Source organism: Cuculus canorus, chromosome 9 (assembly GCF_017976375.1).
Source record: "Cuculus canorus isolate bCucCan1 chromosome 9, bCucCan1.pri, whole genome shotgun sequence".
NCBI classification, from domain to species: Eukaryota; Metazoa; Chordata; class Aves; order Cuculiformes; family Cuculidae; genus Cuculus; species Cuculus canorus.
In genome coordinates this window covers 16,385,511-16,398,092 of record NC_071409.1, presented here as the reverse complement: position 1 = coordinate 16,398,092, position 12,582 = coordinate 16,385,511, and the positions used below count along the sequence as shown (strand labels likewise).

Genomic DNA, 12,582 nt, shown 5'->3' with positions numbered 1-12,582 from the left:
GCATTCTAAGAGCAAAAAAAAATATACTAGCTCATGTATGCAGCCTTACCTTCTCCTTGTTGATAAGTTCTCATCGCTTTCACTCATCACGAGGACTCTGCTGGAGCCTCCTTGGCTAGCTTCATGCATCACTTCAATCTGAATAGAAGGACACATTAAAAGAGAAAATACTTAATTACTGATGTTTTTGTTTACAGAAAATTAAGTAGGATCTGAGTTTTATTCTTCTGGTTTAGTAAGTCACTGGACAAGCTAAAGTAACTGAGTCGTGGATGTGCAGGTTGTTAAATCAAGAACACCTCCTCTCTATTTTTCTCCTTCCTTGTGCAGTGTTGGCATGGGAGGCATTCTTGACTCCAGGCAAAGCCTTTATGTTCTTCCACCACAGAAGGTGAATTCTCTCTTTATGTAGATAACAGCAGCATAACAGTCTATTCCTGAGACTCTGAAATACTTTTGTTTGTTTGCTGCCTGAATCCAACCCAAAGAGTTCACATTTTCATAGTTCTTTTACAGTGTCATATGGAGAAGTCTGGGCAGTTGGTTTGTGCCTTGGAAGTGTTTTCACTAGTAGCAGTCTTATGTAAGGCAGTGCCTACCCTCAAATACTGAGTACAGCATACATGTGCAAGGGAGGTCACAAGACTGAAAAAAGACTAGAGCATTTTACATGATGTTTTGATTAAATATTAACTTGCTTCCTTGTCTAGTCTTGCAGAGGTGGATCATTTCAGTTGTGCTCCAAGCGAGTTTTAAGTAGGCTTTTCTTCTTTCACCTGCAGCTTTAAAAGCATGAAGTACTACTTGGCCTTACTCAAAAGTGATCTCTTCAAATTCAGTTAAACAACTCCGCTGCTGAGTTTGCAGTTAATCTAAGCCAATATCTAAACTCCATTAGAGTCTTTTAAGTTCCTCAGCATTTTTATTTTTAAGGGCTGACTCCAGGGGGTAAAAAGCAGTGGCCTATCTTATATTCTATATAGTTAAATTATTTAGCTGGTTGGTGATGATGGAATCTATTAATAAACGATCTTCACCTGAACTATTATCAGAATAAATAAAATACAAACAAAAATTTTATAGCCAGAATGGGAGGGAAGAAGAGTCTTAGAAAGTACATTTAAAAATGAATGAATGTATGTTTTTATAAAGCCTGTACCACGTTCCATGTAGCTGAGGTAGGACTGCAACTGATTACCTGTGTTACTGATGAGAGTAAGCCTAATTCCAAAGTCACTTTCTGTGAGTTCAGACAAAGGTGAGGCCAGCTGTACATTCCTGCTGATAACTGTAGGTTTTATTCTGTGCTTACTGCTAAAGCGTAGGCTCACTTGGCCATTTCAGAAAATGAACTACGTTTAATTTTTTCTTTTCACGCTTAGGGAAATAGAGATCAAACGTATGAGGAAGTTGGGAGTATGGATAACAGGACAGTTGAATTGAAGTAGCTTGCATTATATCAAAAGTAATAGATTGCACCAGGTAGATACTTGACACATTTTTTAGCTTTTTGTGCCTCAGGATAACACTATTTCTCCTCCCTGCTAAATATTCCCAGCTCCCACAAATAAACAAACCAACAAACCCACCAAACAAAACCCTAAAATAACTAGCTCTGGTCTGCATAAAATTTCTGCATTAACAGGATTAAACCATTGTTTTATTATTTAGGCCAAAGTAGTACATCCATGTGTGGCTGTTAATATATGAGATTTGTTCTGTAAATCAGTCTTTAAAAATCAGAAAGTCCAAATGCTTATTTCAGCAACATCTGCAAGAATGGAATAACCTAGAAAACACTCAGAGAACTTTTATCATAAAACATGATGTCTGTTACTGGTTTTGTTCTCCTATAGAGCTCACCTTAAAACAACTAATGACCTATGAACAAGTTAACAACTGCAAGGGCTAGTGTGTCATCTCCTTTCCCTTGTGTATATAACACATTTTAGGTTGGGGTATTTCTTTTCCCCAGAGCTGTACTGACAAAACTTTTTCCCTTCCTCTTCTTCTGCCCCCAAACTGCTGAACAGTGTGGAAAAGGCTACTTGCTGTTTTTATCATTTTCATGAGGCAGCTAAATTAAGGTCATGCTTCTCTCCTGACCCACCCAACTTCTTTGCTATTCTTTTCTATTATTAGTTGTATTCTTTCACTCAACGCATTCAGGACCTTCTCTTTCTCTAAACATACCTTAAATTGCATTTTTTACATGCTGCTCTAAATAGAGCTAAAAACATGAATGTTAATGCAGGGAAAATGCAAGAAAATTACAGCATAGGGATGTTATTATAAAGTTGTGAGTGAACTGCACAGCATATGATTTGATTTCTGTCTTATTTTTGGTAAAGGGATGCTGGTGAAGTTATGCAACATCTGGATACAGACCATCTGAAATACAGCTTCAGTGGTACTCTTGTCTTTTGCAGGTACACTTACATAGTCTAAACCCAAACATTTAAAATTATACAAATGAGGCATTGCTTGAATTTGGCAGGAAAAAAAGGTGACTGGTATCTGACAGTGGCTATTTCAGCAAGCTTGGGCAAATGAAAAGTTTCATCATACAGCTGCAGTTCCTCTTAGTTACAAGAACTGCAGATGAATGAAGTTTTCGGATCCTTCTGTTTCCAATCTTAAAATACTCTAGGAAGGCAAACCAGCTGCCTTGACAGCTTGTTATCCCACCCAACCAGTCTCTACAGCTCAAACAAAAGACTCTCCACTGTAAGGACAGGGCTCTTAATTGCTGTCAGGCTTGAAAATAGGGAGGAAAGGGTAAGGGTGTCCAAAGAGTCCTAAACAGAATCTTGCTGCAGAAGCAATAATGCAACAAATCTTATCATAGAGACGCAAAAGCAAAGTACATTTCCCTGAACCCTACTTGCCTGTGCAGCAACAAGGAACAGTGGAATTTGGGATTTTTTTGGTTGTTTTATATCTAAGGATTAAACATCCAGTCTTTCCCCCTTTGCATAGGAACTACCCTTAGAAAATACTTAGGAAAAAATATCTAACTGTAGAATTGTAGAATTCTGAACATAACATATCTTGACCTCAAAGGAGCTGGAATAAAATACCAGTTTCAGAAACAAAATATTTCATATGCTATAAGGAAAGATGGAAACTTTGGATGAGCTTTTATGTATTATTGTTAGCCATTCCCTCCACATTTCCCTTTTCATCCTTCGAAAGTGATTTCTGCTTTAGTGTAACTTGTTTTTCCGCATGCATGAGCATAAGTATTTTTTAACACTGTCATCTGAATAACTTTAAAACTGCATTGTGAAAGTGTGAAAAACAAATGCTTAGCAGAGAATTAACTTATAAATGTTCAATTTTTTAATTCCAAGTGTGAATATGTAAACATTTAATTTGGTTTGAGTTCTCTCACAATATGAGATGTCCCCTAAACACAGATGCTCCTACCTTAATTCCACCTTTAGTCTTCTTAATGTTTTTCTTTTTTGATAACTCTACTTCAGAAATGGTCTTTGGAGGGCAGGAAATTTCTGTGGACCTCCTGTTGGTAGCTGAAGGAGTCAAAAAGAAAGTAACATCAGAAAACGTACTAAATGTTGAAATCCTACTTCCTAATAAAAGTAAGGAGCAAAGATCCTGTCACATTAGTGGTAGCCAAGACCTAGCTTAGAGAATAGAATCGTGGCTGGAGTGGTGAAAGAGCATGTGGCACAAGGGATAGGCTCCACCGTGTCTCAAGTTGGCAGCTACAGCTCCATGCTGCCATCACTACTTTGGTTTGGCTTCCTCCCTGGCAACCATATTTAGGGTAGCACAGGTACATGTTAGCCAGCTCTATCAACAGCTGGATAACTGTCACTTGCATAGTTTTTCTGCTCAAGTGTTGTTATTTGTGTGGGTTCCCAAAGAAAGGAAATTTTGGTTCTGGTAAAGGTTTGCTAATGTCAGATTATAAAGGATTTCTCCCTGTAAGGTTTCATCACATGAACAGGAATTGAGATTAATCATACAGGTGTTCATGTCACTGTGACCATGTATGTAATGACAGTGAATCTGAGGAAATGACTTCAGAATATGCTTTGTCGTGTCTGGTTTGTTGGGCCTTGCAGGCTCTGTAAACCACAGCTGACCATGAGCTGCCTAATGCTACTAGAATCAGCCTTAACAACTTAACCACTTATCCCGAGACTGCTGCCCAAAGAGAAAAGTTTATCATGAACTGTGAGAAGTGGAATCATACATTTAACTTGAGTAGAAAATAATCTATTACTATTTGTATCTTTTTTTTCACGTCTGAGTTCACAGTGCATGTTATTTAAGTACAACACAAACAGAACTCTCCTCTTTGTTAGCTGCTGAACTGATACAGGCAACCATGCATGTCATGGTAAAACCAAATATGAATACCAGATGGAATGACGGAAAATCTAGGTCAGGCAATAAAGAACAAAATTGTTGCAGTTCTGAGATCGGTCCTTTTCATTTTTATTCTGGGAAAACTTTCTAATTGAGCAAGGACTTTTCAAAAATAAAAGCTAGTGTTTTCAAATGCATCCAGTAACATTCTGTTTCACCAAGTTTAATGTTTGGAGGTGTTGAGGCTCTTGGTTGTCACAAATAACACTTTATTTTTCTCTGGGAGAAGCTGAGGGATGAAATAAAAAAAGATGCGGACATCTTTGAATGAGGAGCACTTTAACAAATTTTCAATTGCATTTAACTCTTTTAATGTAGTAAAAAAATAGAAAAAAGTGCCATAGAAATGCCTCAAATTATATGCAGTTAGAAAGACTACATATCAGTTTCACAGTCAATAATAACAAGCTGACATTTCTTCTACCCGCTGTCTTTTCAGCTGTTTTTTCCTGCAGCTGGCATGAATATTAATTAAAGCAGCTTCTCTCCAACCCTTTCCTAAATCTTCCTGGTTTTATCCCATGCTGAATGACATGAGGACTTGGCAATATCCATTTCATGCCTATTACTTCCTCACAATGACTCCATATTAAAAAAGTATTTTCAACGGAATAGCAAAGTCTGGCAGCCATCAGCGGCTATAATCGACCAGCAGAAGATTCTTGTGGTTCCCAGGACTGAGCTGAAATACAAATGTCAACTCTGGTTGGTTCTTCCATCACTTTCTTTCAGAACATACAGCAGGGGATTTGTTTTGATTTTGAGCATTGCTTTCAACAGATGCTTTTTTCCCATCCCTAAGAAAGCTTTCCATGAAGTAGTAATTGTTCTCTCAAAAGTATTGTTACTTCACCCAAAAAGTTGTCTACTGATATTTTGAAACCAAGGGGAGTGGGGGAGGAAGCAAGACACAGCAGATACAAGATATCTGTCCTTATCATCAAAGTTCTTCATAGCTTTCTAATCTGCAGGGAGGAGGATGTCTGCCTTTAGCAAAACCAGAATACCAGCCTTCATCTATTATTTGATAAATTTTCAAACAGGCCCTTTTATGTTTTTCCCTGTGAATCCCTGATTAAAGTGGTTATAAGCATCAACAAATTTACTCTTTTCCATATCAATGCATCCTGAAGATTCTATTTAACCTTAAATTCTCATCTACCATGATCTTGACAAGACACAGGCTGTGATCATACCTATCACCCTGAACAATATTTTCTCCTGGAGCTTCTCCCAGCTATATCCTATTTGAAAATACCTTGAAAAATCAACATGGAAAAAAAAAGTAAATCTAAGACTTGCTCCTGATTAAAGAAAACCAAGACATTGTTTCGTACTCTTCCCCACACACTTAGCAGGCACTCCTGAATATCCCAAGATATGCAGCCCGTGTCCAGTTATGCTGTTTAAGTCTGAGCTCAGTCCACTGCACAGCTCAGCAAAGCTAAATCCCAAGTTTTCTACATACTGGATATGTTATTAAAAGGAATGGAAGAAAAGGAAATACCTTTAGGAAACATAAGAACTTTTGCTTGTAACAGCATAGTCAGCAATACCAAGTTTTTTCACCTATTCACTAATCAGAACACTCTCTAGCTTGAAGGGATGTTTGATACTGGAATGAAGACCCTGGCTGAAATCAGCCAGCAGAAAACATGGAAGTCAGTTATGACTTTGATGTCTGGATTACAACTTGCAAACTTGGACAACCCCAGGTGATACAGCAAAGACAGCACTGGGCAGTTTAAGTGAAAGATGATGCATTCACAGAAAGCCCAAGTGCAGATGCTTCTTGATCCACAGAAAATTGCTCAGGTTGGTTTGGTGGCTTAATCTTGGCTCCATCAGTATGACATATTTCAGAATGGAAGCAGTAGATAAAAGATAAGGAACCAGTCAAATCTGGCTGCTTATATGTCAAGGGTGAATTTGATTCAGATTGTCACAGCAAACATCCCCTTCCCAATTTGATTCAAAAATGAATTGAAAACAGGAAGCAATCTGGTTTTGGTTATGTTCCAGAGTATCTGAGGTATCGACTGGCCCATATTCAGACACTACTGCACGTCACAACCTTTAAGTAGTTTCTGGAGTAATTTAGAAAGAAACAGCCCAAATACCTGCCAATTTTTATTGCACTAATTACTCTGGAACTGGAAATATTTTATAAAGGAAACTCCCTTATAAAATTCAGCATAGTTGGGCATTTCAAGGTCGTTACTGTACTGTACTGCTAAGGAAGCTGGACGTTGGTGTTCAACTGCTTTCAACAAAAAAAAACAAAGGCACAGGACAAAGGAAAACTATATCCAAAAACAATCTCAGGTTTGCATGGTTTCAAGGTTGTTTTGATCCTATTGTTTCACAGAACTCCCCTAGATAATGAGTAATGAATGTTTCATTTTGAACTCATTAATATTTTAAGTTGTTTGATGCTGCTTTAAACAAGTACTTCTAAAGGGTGTTCTGTGTAGAGGTAAACTTTTTATTGCAAGGATATTTACAGTAAAGCTTACTAGTTTTGTATGAACAAGTTGCATGATGAATATGGAATTACTGTTTTATTACTTAGCCTCCAGCAAATAGTAATGTGGGCTGTACTGTTCCTAAAGCTGCTAGGAAAGGACATAGAGTCATGTGCTCAGTGTTGCTTTGCGGTCTCTCCACTACTCCAGGACCGAAATAAATTCAGCAAGGATAAGTTGCTGTGCTGCTTGTGAGGAAAGGCTGTGGTCTCACCCGTTTCCCCATCCTGCTGGAGCACGGCAGGCTACAGGCACCATCTCTGAGGATTTCACCTCTCATAGAGGGGCTACATCACACAATGAGGCACATACAGAACTGTATGCAGTTCTGTATCCCAGGTGCTCACGGACAGCTGGATTTGTCCATCTGGGTAACTGGCCTAAAAGTTACTCCTACTAGAGTAAGTGTAACTCTTTAGCTAGCAAGAAACAAAGACTTGTAGTCAAAGGTTATGACACACAGCACCTCCAAGAAAAACGTTGTATGCCTTCCTTTAATAACTACCATGCTTTATGTTCAGGCCTTGTGTGAATTTCCCAGCCACATGCTTCCCCATCTGTTTTCTGTGTGAGAGTTTGTGCATTCTTGCTAACCACCTACAGCAGAATCAGAGTCCTTTGGCTAGAACGGGCATGGAAACAACTTGTCTGCTAAACTGTTTACTGGGTCTTGCAGCTCATACTGACCCACAGGAACAGGAATTTGAAGATAATTAATGACTTAATAGCAGTTTTGAATGCTGGTGATGACAAACTAGCATGCTTAGGCAGCTAAAGAAACACCGGAGCATCTAAAGCTTATCTTTTAATGACTTAATACAGAAAGTGTTTTCCATTAAGGCAATACAATCTATACTTCTTTGCGCTAGCAAAATGGCTTTCAAGCCCCCTGAAAATCTGCCCATATAAGAAGCACAGAGCAAGGCTATTCCACAGAGACACATTACTTGGTTTCCTCAGACTTGCTCAAGAGTGATAGCAGCCCTACAGCCACAAAATTGAAAGCATCTTTTCCTTTTCTTTACTTCATTTGTGGAAATATCTTGAACTATACAAACTGATGCTTTCCCAAAACCATTAATGAAAATCACATGCACCATCTTTTCTGAGTCAGCGAATCTCGACCCCACTTCTCCTGCACATATCTCCAAACCCCTGCAGAGTCCAGATGTTATTAGTTAGTGAGTGTTACGCATTAGTGATTGTGAGGAACGCTGGAATGGATCCAATGAGCAGTCGTGCACATTTGACTGAGATGGAACCAGTTTAAATTTTATTATTTAAAGAACTGAAAAGGCTCCAGCTGTGTTCCTCCATTTGAATTTCATGTTCCAAATTGGCCTCCTAAGATGCTTATAGTGTGAGTCATGGATTTTGTACGGACAATGTGCTGTTAAACATGTTATTTGCTTAATGAGCTCACAGAAATCTTGACATTTAAGTTGCACACAAAAAAAAAAAATAGATGAGTATTTTATAGCATTTAGACATCAGGAGATGCCAGAAGCAAAGCTACATGTACATCCCTAATTTTGCCCCTTTGCTCCTTGGGCATCACGGTCCACCCCCCTCTAAGAATACTTGCCTCATTCTGTGCATGGAATCAAACCCGCTTAATTCATGAGCAGCTTATTCACTGTTTTATCTGTATTTCTCAAGGGGGCACAAAGCCTTTCTATCCATATGCTATTTCAACTCCTGCTCTGAAAATAATTGTCTTTTTTCTAATAGTAATTTTTACAATTCAAGTGCTTCATAAATATTTACTGAGCTGTTTTCACAACACTTCTCAGAGCTAACAGGCTGTTTGTCAACCACACTGAGATCTTCAATTTTGATAGATAAAGATCAAAAGAGAATACACCACTTTGGGAGACAAACTTGACATTTTTAGAAATGAATTTTCAGGTTACTGAGTGTTATATGCCACTTCACATGTTCAGGACCATATGCCCTGCCCAGTAATTCTGATTTCAGACTTTTACTGGTCTTTCAATGTAGATTTCTTTACTTAGCTGCACAAGTTATTAAAAACACCACACCACCCACCCCCCCACTAGAAATGTACCAAGTTGAATCACATTAACACCCACATGTGCTTTTAACAGGGTTGAAACATTTCCATCTACAGCACCAGCTTCTCCTTCCTGTGTCCACAGGTGTTAAAAAAAAGCAGCAGTAAGTAGTCACAGTTTCAGAGATGACTCCACAACAGTTGACACCCATCTGAACTGGATCTGGTACAGTTCTCCTTTTCCTCCCAAACCTCTGCACATGCATTTCCGTCTCCCTTTTTTGTCAGCAGTGCTGTTCATGGATGTGGATGATGAGGAGCTGAACTAGCCAAAACAAAACACCCACACCATAACCCTCAGTGACAGTTTTCTGTTCCTTGATTGGTTCCCATATGTTATGTGACCACAAGTATGGAGGAAAATCAGTCACAAACACACTGTGTTGCTGGGCAAAGAGGAGAGGAGAAATGAAGACTGTGACAGCCCTGCATGAAGAAGAGCTGAAGCTGCTGCAAGATCATATTGTAAGGAGACAAGCAGTGTAGCAGATAAGAAACATGTTTTGTCTCTGGGTTCCAAAGATTTTTGCTGACAACAAGGGAAGTGAGACTATAGGGTCCAAACTGTAGCAAGTTCATACATAATAAACATGTATGAGTGAGATTCTTTTTTCCCCAAGAGCTTATAATTCTGCCAATTCTGGACACTTGAAGGGATAGAACTATTTTTAATACTGCCATGTTCCAACTCTTGCCACAAAGGTAACTCAACCAAGACAATTTTCCTAGCCTTGTTAACTGAGATGGCAAAACCATTTTTACTGAAGTTTTCCAAGAAAGTGTCAGGCTGAAGAAGACAGCCTTTAGGAAAGTTTTATTTCAAAGAGTTAGAGTTTGGGAGAATTATAAGCAAATGAAAATAGAGAAACGCTAACTATAGTCATCCCTAATAGCTTGTATTATTCTTTACAGCTCTGTGGCTTATCCCACTGTGCCTGACAGCCTATGGGCAATACTAGCCTACATGGTTTAACTTTGTGGACCTAACCCAATTCATTCCAGCTAACAAGTTTTGTACAGAAACACAGCCCACAAATATGTAGTCAAATCATCAAAAGTGAACTTAACCAAAGGAATTTCCTCATCAAGTGCCACCCCTTTATACCCAGGGACAGGTTTAGTCATCAGCAGTATTCAAGCAGCTTCCACTGGGAGTAAACAGCATTCTCCTTGAAATAAGGTATCATGTATACTACTTAAAGATTTTGAAAGCATTTATTATACAAAGGTCAGCAGAGGGTTTTCTGCCTTTTCTTGATTAATCTGTGAATAATATTTAAGCAGATTCCCACAGCTAAAATTTGCACTAAGTCCAGCTGGCATAGACTTTTGAGAATCATAATTCCATTACTAGTTTTTCAATGTTGAGCAGGCTGGTCCCTGCAAAATTTACAAGTTCATTAATGAAACCAAACGCTTCAAGCACAAATGGGATTAATTTAAAATTTTGCTTGAGAATTTCCAGACCCATAGAAAAGCACCGGGTAAGGGAGTTTACAGCGTAACTCTGAGGTGCCTTTCTGCATCTTCACCAAGTTAAGACACTGCCAAGAGTCACCAGAGACCATAATGACGTTGACATAAGAAACCATCACTGTCATTTCCCTGATAGAAATCTGCCCTTTCACTCATACGTGGTATCAGCTCCGCCTGTACGCACCTATGTCTGTGTCCACGTAAAACAGAGTCTCACAGTTGCAGTAATAGAGTATTTCATGCCTGAGCCTTCGCATCTGTTAAGATTTTTCCATTAGCACCCTGAATTGGGTTGAATTTTCCCCACCACTCCTTGTTAAGGAAATGGAGAGTCAGCAAGTCAAACCAAAACAAAATCTATTCTAGAACAAATGCAATTTTTTTTTTCCTTTCAGCAACAACCATTGCAACGCTCCCGTGGTACTGTTACATCTGCTACCTGGGGACAAAAGCCTTTCTCTCTGGTCTTCTATTTCTGTTTACCATGTTTTATTGCCTTGGCCTCCCTGCTTTTAGAAATGTTCAGGTATGTCCTGGGTATCAAATCCGAATGAGTTACAATATCTGTTTCAAGAAGGTGCCTTTAGTCTCTTTCATTTTTCGAAGATGGCGCTTAATAAATTCTCCCCACAAATAAACACTGATTCTACATTGATCCCATGAATCTGAAGAAAGGACACAGAGGAAAGTCCAAAAGAAGGTAGCTTCAGGAAGAACAGTTTCACAGCCTTATTTTCAAGGCTTGAAATAGGACTCAGCCTATTCTCAACCACATTTCAGACTCAGACTTTGAGACATCCTGGTGAATCATTCAGTTTATCTGTGCTTCAGTTTTCTTTCTGAAAAAAAAAAGAGGTTGAAATACTTACCAGTACTTGCCAAGTGCTTTGTCATTCTGAAGGAAAGGGCAGTTGGGAAATTGGAACTATAACTCCTTGCAGTGAACAACTGGATAATACCCAAATAAATATACACATACCATTCACGGCAGTTAAAGTAACTGGGTTCAATCCCTAGGATAAGCTGTAGTCAGAGACTTCTGTTTCTTGGTACAGAGGTGCTCTAGGTCAATCATGTTCAGGCACAAAGAATCTGAATGGGATGCCATAGTTCATTCATTGATGCCTGAACAGGACTGGGTTGCATTTTGCATTTTCTCAGAGGAGAACTGGAGTACAATTTTAAAATAAATTCAATTCACTTATTAATTTTCAACAGGACATCAGAGGCTAATCCTTGTCACACAGATCTCCAGAGCTTCCTACATTTTTTCTGTCTCGTGCAATGGAAAATTAACTACTACATTTTTGCAGTCAGTTCATTGAGTTTTCAAGGTAAATCATAACTCATACAGCTAATTGACTGCCAAATACAGTGCAAGAGGGGAACACATTGCTGGACAATGAGTTGGTAGCAGAGCAGAACTTCTTTAAAGGCACTGTGGTCTCAGCTTGCTTTAAGCCAATAGTGAAGCTGAAACGTGAGGTAGCAACAATATGTTAAGAACACAACTTGTGTGGTTTGAGGGGAAAAAATACAGATTCTAAACTATCACAGTAACTGGAAGGAGATGATGATCTTATTTGGTGAAAAAGGATGAGTGTTGGGGAACAGAAGAACAACAGGCATTTGTGTGACCTTGTGATAGCATGGCTAGAAAGCAAAATGGTCACGCTAGTGGCCATCCTAATCTTCCTATTGAGAAAGCAAAGTTTATTGCATGCTTTTCATGCAAATTAGGTTTTTTTCAAGGCTTTTTGCTAAAGGTTCCCCTTTTAAAAAGCCCGAAGGTTCCATTTTTTTAATTTCTTATATCCATCTCTGCTGAAAAGGAACAACCTCTTCATGCCACCAAGTACAGGGTAGCTGGCTTTCAAGTATCACTGTTTCAAATTTGCTTCACCCATATTCTTTTTTGCAGAAAATAGCTATCTTGGTTAAAGGCACATGCTAACCTCAAATCGGGACCTTTCAGTAAATTCCAAATAGAAGCAAAGTTCAACTTTTATAGTTAGTAGGGCATAACGCTAGAAAATTAATAAAGTTATATAGAGGAGAAAAAGCAAAAATTACAGAAATGAGTCAGTGTCATTAACGAACCATTAACCT

The 12,582-nt window shown here is 38.7% G+C and overlaps 1 protein-coding gene across 12 annotated transcripts in view; it reads right to left on the bottom strand.

The window, feature by feature from the left end:
* MCF2L2 (MCF.2 cell line derived transforming sequence-like 2) overlaps window positions 1–12,582 on the bottom strand; it is a 162,585-nt gene that overhangs the window by 77,617 nt on the left and 72,386 nt on the right. For all 12 annotated transcript variants that reach the window (XM_054074842.1, XM_054074843.1, XM_054074839.1 and 9 more), the window contains 2 exons: window positions 3,430–3,533; window positions 50–138 (listed from right to left, as the gene is read on the bottom strand). In XM_054074842.1, coding sequence (XP_053930817.1) covers window positions 50–138; window positions 3,430–3,533 — 193 coding nt within the window. The remainder of the gene's footprint in view (window positions 1–49; window positions 139–3,429; window positions 3,534–12,582) is intronic.